Here is a 14,081-nt window from a genome sequence, read left to right as displayed (position 1 = left end):
TTAATTAGAGGCAAAGTAAATATGGAAAAGGGAGATCGACGCAAAAAGGAGTGAGCTCTTCTCTTGAGGGCCAGGAAAAGCGTGCCGCCCATTTCCCAAATTTCCTCCTCTTTTACAGACTCAACAACATGACTTAGAAAGGCTTGCGTGGTTTGTGCATTCTAGGGTGGTCTTCACAGAAGTCTGTACCCTGGCTGTTCAAAATGCATTTAGAAAAAAACCAAAAACCACTAAACAGAGTCCAGGATCTCATGTGTGACAACTTGGGGAGACCCTGTCTGCACAGTTTTATAATGCAGTCCTTCTCAGAGCCTTTACTGTGAGCTGACGATTGATGTGCAAGGGGAGCATAAGGAATGCAATATTTCCCAAGCATCTGAAAATGAAACCCATTTTTCAAAGATTATGTTGTAGGACTAGAGTTTCAAGAGCTCTGCTTTGGGTAATGGTGTTCTAAAGTAAAATAAATGCAAGGGAAATAAATCAATAAATGTGTGATACATGCGTTATTTCTGCCATTACCTGATACTCATTTGACAACATGAAATTTAAGCCCATGAACACAGATGAGGGGAAGCTTGTTGAGGGCTTTGGAGCCTGAGAAGTGAAAGTCTTTGCATAAACTTGAGTTTTTGACATCTGTGGAGCCAGACCACACTGTCACCAAAGCCCAGAGGACAGAAAATAACTGCTATGCTAGGAAAGAAATGAGGAGTGTTTTAAGAAAAGCCAAATGTTCATGTCACGTTTTTCAGGCACTAGATCCCTGTCTCCCTGAACCAGGATATCTCCGCACTTCGTGCTTTGCCACACCCCCCACAAGCAGCTGGGGAAGGACTGAGTTCACCATATGCCTTGTCTAAAGAAAAGCAAGAGGAAAGCGGGAAGCTCCAATTTCCTTGCTCGGATGAGACCCAGCCGCTGGCCCGTGGACTGGCACAGGCTAATAGGATGCACAAGCATGGGAACACCAGCCCAAGCCACTGCTGGCACCCACAGAAGGAGGCGCGGGCAGGCTTCTCCAGGCCACACTCCTCCTGTGCATACCGTCCAAGCTTCGGCCATGGCTCTGCCTCTCTCGTTAAAGTTCCCCAGTGCTCACCAAGGCTCACAAGACTGACAAGGACAGGGCAAGGGGCGAAAAGCAGAGAAGGCAGGCACATGCCTCAAGGGCCTTTCCACCAGCTTCCCCACCAACCCGCTGGACCTTCTATCACTGCCTTCCTGGGTGCATGGTGTCACCGTCCACTCGATGCTCCGGTCAGAAGCTGTGGGTCTCCCATCTCACTCCCTCACAAATCTCAGTCACTTCTCCCTAAGCATGTCTTTTGGGTCCAGCTCCTCCTTCCACCCCAGCCCAGGCCTCACCATTTCTGGCAGGCGCTTTGCAGCCACCCCATGCCTGGTGTCCCTCCTGAGCCCCACATTAGAAGAATCTGATCTATTTAAATCAAATCCTTGCTTGAAAACCATGATTGTGCCTGGCCAGAGCCATGCACACTAGAAAGCCCATTCATAGTCTGGCCCTGAGCTGCCCACCCAGCCTTACTGCTGACTGCGTGCTGCACGGCCCCTCCCACCAGCCGTGCTGACAGTCCACCGTTTGTGACACAGAACTCTGGCATTATTTATTTCTGTCCTGCCCACTCTTCCCTTCTGCAGGTCCCTAGGAAACTCCTTTCCAGCCACCAAAACCCACATCCCGTGGCCCCTTCTCTCTCTCCCCCACTCCCAGTTAGTGGCTTCATCCTCAGGCATGTCTGTCCCTCCTTCTGCAGCAGCACACAGCACGCTGCACTGTGGGGACCGCTGTCCTTTGGTCTGCATGCTGCTCATCGCGTCTGGGGGAGAAGACCCCATATCATTTGTTTTTATGTCCGCGAACTTCACATGGTGTTACCATGTAAGTGTTAAGTCGCACAAGAGTGGATGCTGAAGCAGTCCTGGCCTGCTTGCTCCTCCTCTAGGAGCTGACCTTCTGCATCATGCTGGCTGAGGAGGGAGAAAAGAGGAAGAAGCAGCAGCAGCTCTTCTTTTTTTTTCTCTAGGTTCTCTCTCCCATCGCTGAATACAACCAGCATCAGCCATTTGGGTTAAAATATGGAAGAGCTATGTTGAAACTAGAGTGATATTTGCAGAAGGAGTAGCACATTAGGCTGTGTGCTGAGACACAAGACAGGTCTGTCCCACGAGCAGGCAGTGTCTACGGCTGCAGCACTGCCAGGGACAGCAGCCTCCAGCCACAATAAAGCTCCAGGAACCAGGGTGGGGTTAGTTTCGGGTGGGAAGGGTAGTTTGGGGTGGGAAGGATTGCTCCATATTTGGAGGGTGGCATTTTTGTTTACTTTGCCGCTTACTTTAATCCCTGGTCACAATGAAAGGACTTTGGGAAACGATCCTCTGAACTATTATTTCTTGCTTATCCACTGAATTACAATTAAAATTTCAACAATACCTCCTCATTGGGAGCCTCGTGCAAACAAGTCAGGATCCCTCATATTACCCAAGTTCTACCTACAGAACTATAAACAGGACACGTTCATGTATTCCCATTGATGGTTGACAATAATTCCACTGTCAACCATCAAAGAACTCCCTTGTGTAAGAAAGCGCAGTGCCATGCAGTTAATGAATACATTTCTGGAATAAATTGAACCACTAGAGTTAAATCAATAAATTTAGAAAACCTAGGAAACCCAATAAATGGGAAGGTAGAACTTTGCAGTGGACACAGGGATCTGTCACAGACAGAGAAGGTAAGGTAATTCACCCAGGCCTCGAAATAGGAACAGCAATGAACATTTTCCACATCAAAGATTTTAATCTTAAAAAAGGGATCATTAAAAAAGACACATCATTAATCTTATTTTATAGCATTAGAAAATGGCTTGTTTAATGCCTAGAGCTTCCAATCTCTAAAGGGAGCACTATAAATTTTATGACGTGTATTTTTTTAGTGATAATAATACCTGTCCCGAGATGTTCAGCTGCCCACTGGTTAAAAAAAAAAAAGGAAACGAAAGGAAAGAAAAAGTTGCTATTCAATAATTTACGCAGCCAATTCTTCCTTGTAGAGTTCTACAGGACAAGCCATCATTTTCACAGTTTTCATGCCTGACCTGCCTCCAGAGCTCTTGAAAACTTTGGAACCAAGAATATTTTTATCAGCCATCCTCCAGAATCACCCACAGGTTACCTGACCCCACTAAATCCAAAATGAGTGTAAAAATCTCTGCTGCAAATTCCTCCTGGCTTTGCCATCTTGGCCAGTCATTCCACCAAACCGATTGTGCCTCGCAGATAAAAGTCGTAAAACTGAAAGGCAAGTGGCAGATGCAAACTGATTTCCTAATTGATCCCTTTGTTCAACCTGCATCTACAGGGGAGTTACTGTGTCTGGCACAGTGCTGGACACTGGGATACAAAAAAAGGGTACATCCTGGAGGTCCTTAAGAAGAAGCAGTCCCAGACTGTAGAAGGCTCCCAGAAGAAGAAGGGGGAGAAGTGTGTGAATCATGACTCTGAAGAGCATGAAGAAAGATGTCACCGCAGCTGGGGGGGTCTCCTCCCAGCTTTCCCAGCCCAGCTGCCTCACCTCTGGCCAGTAAGGTCCACTGCACACAGAGGTAACCAGTGGGACAAGCAGCTGGAAACCTCAGCTTCTTTCCCTGTAGGCTCCAGGAGCTTCCAATTCATGTCTGTGGTCCACATACTGAGGATTCTATCCATACCTCAACCCCTGCTGCACAGGAAACCCTTCCTGCCTCTTCTCTGGCATTGAGCCCCTGACTCTCCCATCCAGCTTCCAGCTCAGCCCGACATATGTCTCTCTGTGTCTCTGGTTATCACTGGTGAATCTTCAGCCTTGGGGCTACCCCATGGCAGCTCAAGGCCCAGCTGAGCCAGCCTGGCCCCCAACTTGCACTGTGGAGATGGGGACTTGGTCACAGAGATTAAAGTAGACACTGAGGGCAGAGAGGCCGGGGATGGAAGGGAACTTACATAAGGCCACAGGTAAGTGGATTCGTTTGCTTGGGCTGCCATAAGACCCACAGGCTGGGCAGCTTAACTAACAGGCATTTATCTGCCCATAGTTCTGGAGGCTAGAAGTCTGTGATTGAGGGGTCAGCAGGGTGGATTTCTTCTGAGGCCTCTGTTAAATGGTAAACTGAGGCACCATAAAAGTTGAGATTTTATTTATTAAAACCCCAGTACAAACAGCTCCAAGCCAGAAGTGGTTGGGTACACTACTGAGCAAACACAGACAAAGCCAGTTAGGCCTTGTAAGAGATGTAGATCTTGCTTGATTTCCAAACATAAGCAAAATTTAGCTTCAGCTGTTTCTTGTAAATGGCTACATTAAAGAAAAAGGCTAGCCCATTAGCAGCCCCTGATTAACTTGTAGTTATGTAACTCGGGACTTTTCAGCAGGAAAGACTAAATAAAACAGCTATACAATTGTAATCAATCAAATGTTTTTTTTGCTTTACTTCCGTGTGCACCCTAGGTTTATCATAAGGATTAAATGTCATGGCGAATGTGAAAAAAGCCTTTTGGAAACTATGTGTGTAAATATCATTGCAGTCACCTTATAAAAAGGAAGTTTGAGGAGGAAAAGGAAAGCAGCACTCTCTTACGCCCCAGGCAAATCATGGCTGAACAAAATACAACCCTGCGATGAGCATTCCTGGTGCCCCACACCTTCCCGCAGATGGCAGATGGTCCATGCTGTGCGAGGAAGACTCGTGTGTGCATATATATGAGGCCTGACAGAGAGACCAGGCCAATCCTGCTTCCCGGTGATTGTGGCTTCCTTGTCTCTAGGAGGCCTCGGTTCAATTAACTTAGCAGATGTTTATGAGGCACTGAATATGTGTAGCCTAGAAAGTCCATGAGAGAATGAAGGGCCCTGGGTCTGATTTAGGCATCCCCGTATACCTAGCACCTACGACACAGCTGTATGGCACCAACATAGCCTCCCAATAAATATCTGATTGACAGCAGACTATCAGGCATTGGGCTAGGGACAAGGGTCAGAGTGCAGCAAAAGGCGACCATCGCATAGATGCTAACCACTCACCGCGTGCACTTTGTTGAGATAGAAGCAAAATTCTCTAAGCATAGAGAAGAATGTGATTCATTCTGCTCTGTCATTAAGGGCAGGGCAGTGCTGCTCAGGGATGGCCGTGGAAGCAGGGCCTTCCAGGACAGGTGAGATTTTAATTTAATGGCGAGCTAAAGAACAGGTGTTCCCAGCAGCAGCATCAGCACGCAAGAAAGCACATGCAAATGAGGACATGTGCGGGGGCAATGTTTCCTGTGGCTGCTGGAATAAACTGCGACTAGTTTAAAACAATACAAGTGTATTATCTTACACTTCCTAAGGGAGGTCAGAAATCTCACGGGCTCTGCTGGCTTCTGTGCTTCGTCTCTCAAGGCCAAAATCAAGATGTCATCAGTGCTGAGCTCTGGTGGAGGATCCACATCCAGGCTCACTGGAGCTGCTGGCAGAATTCAGCTGTGTGGGGTTGTAGGCATGAAGTCCTTGTTTCCTTGCTGGCTGTTGTCCAGGGGTTGCCCTCAGCTTCTGGAGGCCGCCTGCCCTCCCTGGCTCATGGCCCATCTCATCCTGACAGCCAGCACCCGCGGAAAGAGTCCCTCTTGCGCTGTGACTCTCTCCCACCTCTTCCATTCTCTATGGCTTGTCTGCCTCCCTCTTTCATCTTTAAGAGTGCATGTGAATATATTGGACCCACCTGAGTCAGCCAGGATACCCTCCCCATTTTAAGGTCTGCAGCCTTAATTCTACCTGCAAAGTCCCTTTTGCCATGTAATGTGCCATATTCACGGGTGTCAGGGATCAGAGGGCGGGTATATTGGGGGACCATTATTCTGCCAACTACACAGGGCCTTATATGGTCTTGCTCTGTGTCCCCACTCAAGTCTCATCTTGAATTGTAATCCGAATTCTAACCCACATGTGTTGGGGGGAGGGACCTTGTGGGAGGTAATTAAATCATGGGGGCGGTTACCCTCATGCTGTTCTTGTGATAAGTGAGTGAGTTCTCACAAGATCTGAAGGTTTTGCAAGGAGCTTTTCCCCCTTTTGCTCAGGACTCTCCTTCCTGCAGCCAAGTGAAGGACAAGTTTGCTTCCCCTTCCACAATGATTGTAAGTTTCTTGAGGCCTCCCCAGAACTGTGAGTCAATTAAACCTCTTTTCTTTATAAATTACCTAGTCTCGGGTATTTCTTCATAGCAGCATGAAAACGGATTAATACAGGGCCCATGTACTAGAAGACAGAGGACATAGAGCAGAAAGTGATGTAGGAAGAGAAGGAGCTTGGGGCTTTAATGTGAAGGCCTTTTTTTTTTTTTAATTGAGACAGAGTCTTACTCTGCCACCCAGGCTGGAGTGCAGTGGTAAGATCTTGGCTCACTGCAACCTCCGTGTCCCAGGTTCAAGCGATTCTCATGCCTCAGCCTCCCAAATAGCTTGGACTACAGGCGTGCACCACCACACTGGCTAATTTTTGTATTTTTAGTAGAGAGAGAGTTTCGTCATGTTGGCCAGGCTAGTCTTGAACTCCCAGCCTCAAGAGATTCTCCTACCTCAGCCTCCCAAAGTGCTGGGATTACAGGTGTGAGCCACCATGCCTGGCCACATAATGTGAAGATTTTTGAATGACTTTCTGAAGAATTAGAATGTGATCATGCAGCCACTGAGAAAACCCCAAAAGACTTAAAGCCAGGGCGTGGCAGACTCTACATTTTACAGGAAAACACAAGTAAAGGGTGGAGTCAATGTGTCTTTGGCCTGGTGTCACCTTCCACTGAGCAAAACTATTAGATCAGAGAAGCCAAGCTGACTCCCCTCAATCAGTGGTCCAAAGGAGAGATTGTCTCAGCATCTTAGTCTGCGTGGGCTGCCATAGCAAAATTCCACATGCTGGGTGACTTAAACAACAAGCATTTATTTTCTCACAGTTCTGAAGACTAAAGTCCAAGATCAAAGTGCTGGCAAATTTGGTTCCCAGCGAGGGCTCTCTTCCTGACTTTCAGACGGCCACCTTCTTGCTGTGTCTTCACATGGCCTTTTACACAGCAGAAAGAGAGGTCTCTGATGCCTCTTCCTCTCCTTCTAGGGACACCAATCCTGTTAGATTAGAGTCTCATCTTTCTGATCTCATTTATATTTTATTACCCCCTTATAAGCCCTACCTCCAAATACAATCACATTGGGGGTTAGGGCTTCAACATAAGAATTTGGGGCAGAGAGCACAAGTCAGTCCCTAACACTCAGGTTTCTCGATGGAGGATTCAGGAAGTATGAACAAGACCCAAATTCTAACCCTTCATGCCTCAAAGGTCTCTGGCCATGGCTGACATTAAAATACATCAGTGCACTGAGGGAAAAGAGTGAAAAATCTTATTTCATTTCTTCAATGTTTACTTCTTGCCTTCCTTTTGCTCTAGCCTTATTTCCTTGGTGTGGCAATTCATGGCTATTGAATCTTAAAAGAAAAAAGAAAACACAATTTTTATTGAGAACTCATGTATGCTGAGTATACATTAGTCAGAAGAAAATCTTGGTGGGAAATTAGAGGAAAGAAAATCTTCCCACTTAACAGCAGCACTTGCCAAGTCATTATCAAAATGGATGTTGTGCTTTATCTCGGCTGGCTCCAACCAGCTGCTGTATGAGTATCTGGGACCTGGGATGTCAGAACCCATTGGACTTCACAGAAGACAATTTCCTGAACAATGAGCAGTGGGAATTATTTTGACAGACTGCATATAGACCCATGGAATAATTTCATCCTGTCTAGAAGACAAAAGTCAATGTTTAATTAGCATAATCACTGTGAACTTCCCCATTCTAGCAGTTAAAACCCCCAGAGTTTTCTATTCGGCAAACTAGTTGTATTATCCAACGTCCTCCAGAAAAACAGAAACAATAGGCTGTGAAAAGAATGAGAGAGACAGATTTTAAGGATTGAGTCACACAATTTTAGGGGCTGGCAAGTCCAAAATCTGCAGGGCTGGCTATCAAGAGTAGAGACCCAGGAAAGAGTTGTATTGAAAGGCAGTCTGGGCCGGGCGTGGTGGCTCATGCCTGTAATTCCAGCACTTTGGAAGGCTAAGGTGGGAAGGTCACTTGAGCTCAGGAGTTTGACACCAGCCTGGGCAACATAGCAAGACCCCAGCTCTACAAAAAAAATTAAAAATTAGCTGGATATGGTGGCACACGCCTGTAGTCCCAGCTACTCAGGGGACTGAGGTTGGAGGATTGCTTTAACCCAGAAGGTTAGGAGGCTCCAGTGAGCCATGATCACACCACTGCACTCCAGCCTAGGGGACAGAGCAAGACCCTGTCTCAAAAAACAAACAAACAAACAAATAAAAGCAATCTGGCAGCAGAATTTCTTCTTGCTCAGGGGAGGTAGTCTTTTTCTCTTAAGGCCTTCAGCTGATTGGAGGAGGCCCACCCACATTATGGAGTCTGCTTAACTCAAAATCTGTTGACCTAAATGTTAATGACATCTAAAAAATATCTTTATATTGTTGAAACAAAGAACAGGGCACCATGACCTAGGCAAGTAGACACATAAAATTAATCATTACACCACTCAGCAAATTTCTTCACTGGCATATGTTCCTTTCCCTGTCAAAATAATAAAGATGGCTTTGTATTATTTAGCACTGGTGGTCTTTGTTTTATTCTTGGACGGTCTGGTGAGTCCACTGAGATTGTCCAGCCGGAACCTTTAAAGCAGAAAAGCACAGCTCCTGGAACCCTCAAGTGCTGAGGCTTGGTCTTCCAACTCTCCTGCAGCCTGGGTGCCTTGCAGAGGCAACTGAGCTCAGAGTGCTCCTGGATTTCTCATTGAAACTGCAATTTGTTTTGTTGAAGCTAAGCTGTCCAAGTACCATAGGTCATGCCTTGTGTTGTAACTGATCAGTAGTCTCCTGTGAGACTTTATTTTTTATTTTTTTTAATTTTGTATTTCCATTGGTTATTGGGGAACAGGTGGTGTTCAGTTACATGAGTACGTTCTTTAGTGGTGATTTGTGAGATTTTGGTGTACCCATCACCCAAGCAGTATATACTACATCCACTCTAGAGTTTTGTCCTCTGAGGTTCCAGTCTCAGTTTGTTTTCGTTGTGTCTGTGATATGTCAGAAGATGAAAAATTGCCACCTTTCCCAGGACTTAGGCTGTAGAGGGAAATTCTTCTTTGTCCCTGATGTGCTCAGCCTAGAACAGCTGAGCTTGAAATGGTTAATGCCACCCCCACCACTCCTTAAGAAACTATTTCAATTCTGCAGTGGCCATTATCTGCAAACTCTAGAATTATCTAGTTCAGATAGATAGAGTTAACACTAAATAGAAGAAAATTAACACATCAGATTACAAAGTTTCTTGTAATAAATGCTTTATACAGACTTGTAAGCACTTATATAAATTTTAAATAGAATAAATCCAAAAGGAAAAAATATGAACTCCTAATGCTTCAAATGTTTTGGTTCTTTTAAGTAAAACATTCTTATTGAGACTGCAGTTCTGAAAGCAAAAAGAAGGGTTTAGCTAGAGTTGATTTAATAGCCTTGGCTATAGAGTTGATTTAATAGCCTTGGCTAATCATATTTGGGTCATAAGAAGGGTCACAGCTGAATCATGACTGTTAACAATTTAAAGAGAGAGAGTTATACACACATATCTGTAGAGATAGAAATTTCTCAAACAATTAAACAATGTTTAATTAAGATGAATCATTCAAAATTAGACCGTTTTGAGGCCAGATATGGTGGCTTACACCTGTGATCCCAGAACTTTGGGAAGCCAAGGAGGAAGGATCAGTTGAGGCCAGGAGTTCAAGGCCAGATTGGGCAATATAGTGAGACCTTATCTCTGCAAAAAATTAGCCAGGCAAGGTGGCATGTGCCTGTAATCCCAGCTACGCGGGATGCTGAGACAGGAGGATCCATCGAGCACAGGAGTGCAAGGCTGCAGTGAGTAATGATCATACCACTGTACTCCAGCCTGGGCAATACAGCAAGACTCTGTCTCAAAAAAAAAATTAAACCACTTTGATAATCTGCCTTCTCTTTGATTTAATAATAGTATAAAAGCAATAGTAGTATAATATTCTAATTTATGTACATTTAGTTTATTTACTTCCTCATAGAAAGCTTAATCTGAACTTCTTAAATTTCGTATATTAATTTCCCCTGATCTTAAACTAACATTGCTTTTATACATTTTAAGATTACAAAAATGTGTTCAACTAAATTGAATTTGGGCCAGGTATGGTGACTCATGACTGTAATCCCAGCACTTTGGGAGGCCAAGGCAGGAGGATCACTTGAGCCCAGGAGTTTCAGACCAGCCTGGGCAATACAGTAAGACCCCATCTCTACAGGGGAAAAAAAATCAAAAAAATTAACTGAGTGTAGTGGCTCATGCCCATGGTCCCAGCTACTCGGGGGGCTGGGGTGGGAGGATCGCTTGATCCCAGGAGGTCAAGGCTACAGGGAGCCATGATTGCGCCTCTGCACTCTAGCCTGGGTAACAGAGTGAGACTCTGTCTCAAAAAACTAAATCATAAATTGAATTTGAATAGATATTTCTATAAGAGGGATTAATTCTTATAACTGTTTTCCAGAGTGTCTGCACCATTTTACATTCCCACAACAACACATGAGTGACCCTGTGTCCCCACATCATTGTAGGCATTTGGTGGTGTTATTTTATTTTGGCCGTGTTATTTTATTTTGGCCATTGTGATAGGTGTGTTGTGATAGCCCACTGTGAATTTCCAGAAAAGCTAATGAGCACCTTTTCATGTGTTTATTTACCAACTGAATATCCTCTTCAGTGAAATGTCTCTTTATGCCATTGATCCATTTCTAATTCAGTTGCTTATGTGTGTTTTGAGAGTTCTTTATATAAATATGTATATGTATGTACACATATATAATATAGTAGGATTTTATCTTCATGTACATTAGTTATTTGTCAGATATGTGGCTTTAAAATATTCTCTCCCTGTGTGTAGCTTGTCTTTTCACCCTCTTAACAGGGCCTTTCACTGAGGGAAAGTTTTTAATTTCGACAAAGTCCAGTTTACCACTTTTTCCATTTATGGATTGTGCCTTTGGTGTCAAGTCCAAGAATACTCTGCCTAGCCCTAGATTTCAAAGATTTTCTCCTATAGTTCTTTCTAAATGTTTTAGAGTTTTACAGTTTTACATTTTACATTTAAAGCCACAATCCATTTTGAGTTAATTTTTAAATAAATTGTGAGTCTTAAACCAAGCCTTACTTTTGTACCTATCAATGTCCAATTGTTTAAACTGTTTACCTAAATGACGATCTTTCTTTCATTCATAGAATTGCTTGTGCACCTTTGTCAAAAATCAATAAGTCATGTCGTTTATGTACCACATTTTCTTGTACATATACACCATGGAATACAGCCATAAAAAAGAATGAGATCATGTTTGCAGGGACATGGATGGAGCTGGAGGCCATTATCCTTGGCAAACTAACACAGGAACAGAAAACCAGATAGATACTGCATGTTCTCACTTTTGTAAGTGGGAGCTAAATGATGAGAACACACAGACATATAGAGGGGAAAAACATACACTGGGGCCTTTCAGAGAAAGGAGGTTGGGAGGAAGGAGAGAATCAGGAAAAATAACTAATGGGTACTAGGCTTAATTCCTGGGTGATGAAATAATCTGTACAACAAAACTCCATGACATAAATGTACCTATGTAATAAACCTGCACTTGTACTCCTGAATTTAAAAGTTAAAAAAAAAAATCAATACGCCATACTTGCGTGGGTCTATTTCTGGGTTATCTATTCTATTCCCATTGATCTATGTGTCTACCGCTCTCCTAATAATATACTCTCTTGATTACCATAGCTATAAAATAAATCTTGAAATTGGATAGACTGGCTCTTCCTACTTTATTCTTTTTTTTTTTTTTCTTTTTTTTTTTTTTTCTGACACAGGTTCTCACTCTGTCGCCCAGGCTGGAGTACAGTGGCACGATCTCAGCTCACTGCAGCCTCGACCTCCCAGGCTCAGCTGGGACTACAGACACGTGCCACTGTGCCCAGCTAAGTTTTGTATTTTTTGTAGAGACGAGGTTTCACCGTATTTGCCAAGGCTGGTCTCAAACTCCTGGATTCATGCAATCCACCCTCCTCTGCCTCCCAAAGTGCTGGGATTACAGGCGTGAGCCACCACCCCCGGCCCTACTTTATTCTTTTTCAAAATTGTTTTGGCATTATAGTTCCTTTGCCTTTCCAAATAAACTTTAGAATACTCTATATTTTCTTTCTGTTTGTTTTTGGCTTAATATATTTGTTTAGTTTCTTAAGGCAGAAGCTTAGATTATTGATTTGAGACCTTTTATTCTTTGTAATAAAAGCACTTAATGCTTTAAAATTTCCTCTAACTACAGCTTTATCAGAATTCTACGAATTTTAATAGATTTTGTTTCTTTCTACACTCGGTTCAAGCAAAATTGTCTAATTTCCCTTGTCACTCCCTCTTTGACTTATGGATTATTTATAATTTCCAAGTATTAAAGGATTTTCTAGATATCTTTCTGTATTGACCTCTGGTTTAATTCTCTTATGGTCGGAGAATACTTTTCAACATTTCAATTATTTTAAATGTGTTAAGGTTTGTTCTATGGGCCAGAATATGGTCTATCTTGTTCAATGTTGTGTGTATGTTTGGAAACCATATGTATTCTGCTACTGTAGGGTGGAATGTTTTATAAATGTCAATTACATCAAATTGGTTCATAATGTCATTCAAGTCGTCTATAGTGTGTTGACTTATTTGCTCTCTCAATTACTAAGAGAGGAATGTTGAAGTGTCCAAGCAGAATCATAGATTTGTCTATGTCTACTTTTAACTCTATCCATTTTAGCTTCATATTTTAAAATTTAGATGTATACACATTTAGATGATTCTTCTTCTTGGTAAGCTGACCATTTGATCATTGTCAAATGCCCCTCTTTATTCCTGGTAAGTTTTGTATGCTCTGAAGTCTACTTTGTGTGATGTTAATGTAGTCACTCCAGGTTACCACTGATTCATACTTTCATCCTTTTATTTTTAACCTGTCATTATAATTAGAAATTGATTTTTTTGTACTCAGCATATAAGTAGGTCTTGTTTTCTTGTCCCAGCTGACAATCTCTGATTTTTAATTTGTAGTTTTAGACCACTTGTATTTCACATAATTATTAATATGGTCAGGTAAGTCTTCCATGTTATTTGTTTTCTGTTCATTTCTTTGTTTTTTATTCCAGTGTTTCTGCCTCCCAGGCTTCAATGTGTTTAGATTTCCATTTTAATTCATCTATAGGCTTTTTAACAACATCACATAGTACTTTGTTTTTTAATCGTCATTCTAGGGCTTACAATATAAATGAATATATACATATATTATAAATAAATGTGTGTATATATGTATATGTATAGACCCTATGTATATTTCACAGTCTACCTGGAATTCATATTTTATACTACTTCAAGTAAAATGTAGAAGACTTACAACCATATAGGTTCTTTTGCCTTTCTCACTTTTTATTATAGTTGTCATATGTATCATTTCTTCACATATTAAAAACTCTACCAGTGTTATAATTTTTGCTTTTAACTGCCATATATATTTTTAAATACCTAAAAACAAAAAATTATCTTACTATGTCTACCCAGATATTTACCATTTCTGTTGCTCTTCTTTCACTCCTGAAGTTTTTTGGGGTTTTTTAATTTATTTTATTTATTTTTTTGTTTTTTTTGAGATGGAGTCTCACTCCGTCACCAAGATGGAGTGCAGTAGCACTATCTAGGCTCCCTGCAACCTCTGCCTCCTGGGTTCCAGCGATTCTCCTGCCTCAGCCTCCTGAGTAGCTGGAATTACAGGCGTGTACCACCATGCCCAGCTAATTTTTGTAATTTTAATACAGACGGGGTTTCACCAGGTTGGCGAGGATGGTCTCGATCTCTTGACCTCGTGATCCACCCGCCTCAGGCTCCCAAA

The 14,081-nt window shown here is 42.7% G+C and overlaps 2 protein-coding genes across 3 annotated transcripts in view; one reads left to right on the top strand and one right to left on the bottom strand.

Annotated features, from left to right (window-relative positions):
- B3GALT5 (beta-1,3-galactosyltransferase 5) overlaps window positions 1-14,081 on the bottom strand; it is a 116,774-nt gene that overhangs the window by 70,702 nt on the left and 31,991 nt on the right. The gene's annotated exons all lie outside the window — the stretch shown is intronic.
- LOC134760817 (putative uncharacterized protein B3GALT5-AS1) overlaps window positions 1-14,081 on the top strand; it is a 33,971-nt gene that overhangs the window by 9,513 nt on the left and 10,377 nt on the right. The window contains 1 exon segment of the mRNA XM_063720828.1: window positions 5,386-5,668. Coding sequence (XP_063576898.1) covers window positions 5,386-5,668 — 283 coding nt within the window.

Source organism: Pongo abelii, chromosome 22, assembly GCF_028885655.2.
Source record: "Pongo abelii isolate AG06213 chromosome 22, NHGRI_mPonAbe1-v2.0_pri, whole genome shotgun sequence".
NCBI lineage: Eukaryota > Metazoa > Chordata > Mammalia > Primates > Hominidae > Pongo > Pongo abelii.
The sequence above is the reverse complement of the archived record's forward strand: the minus strand, read 5'-3'. Positions and strand labels throughout refer to the sequence as shown.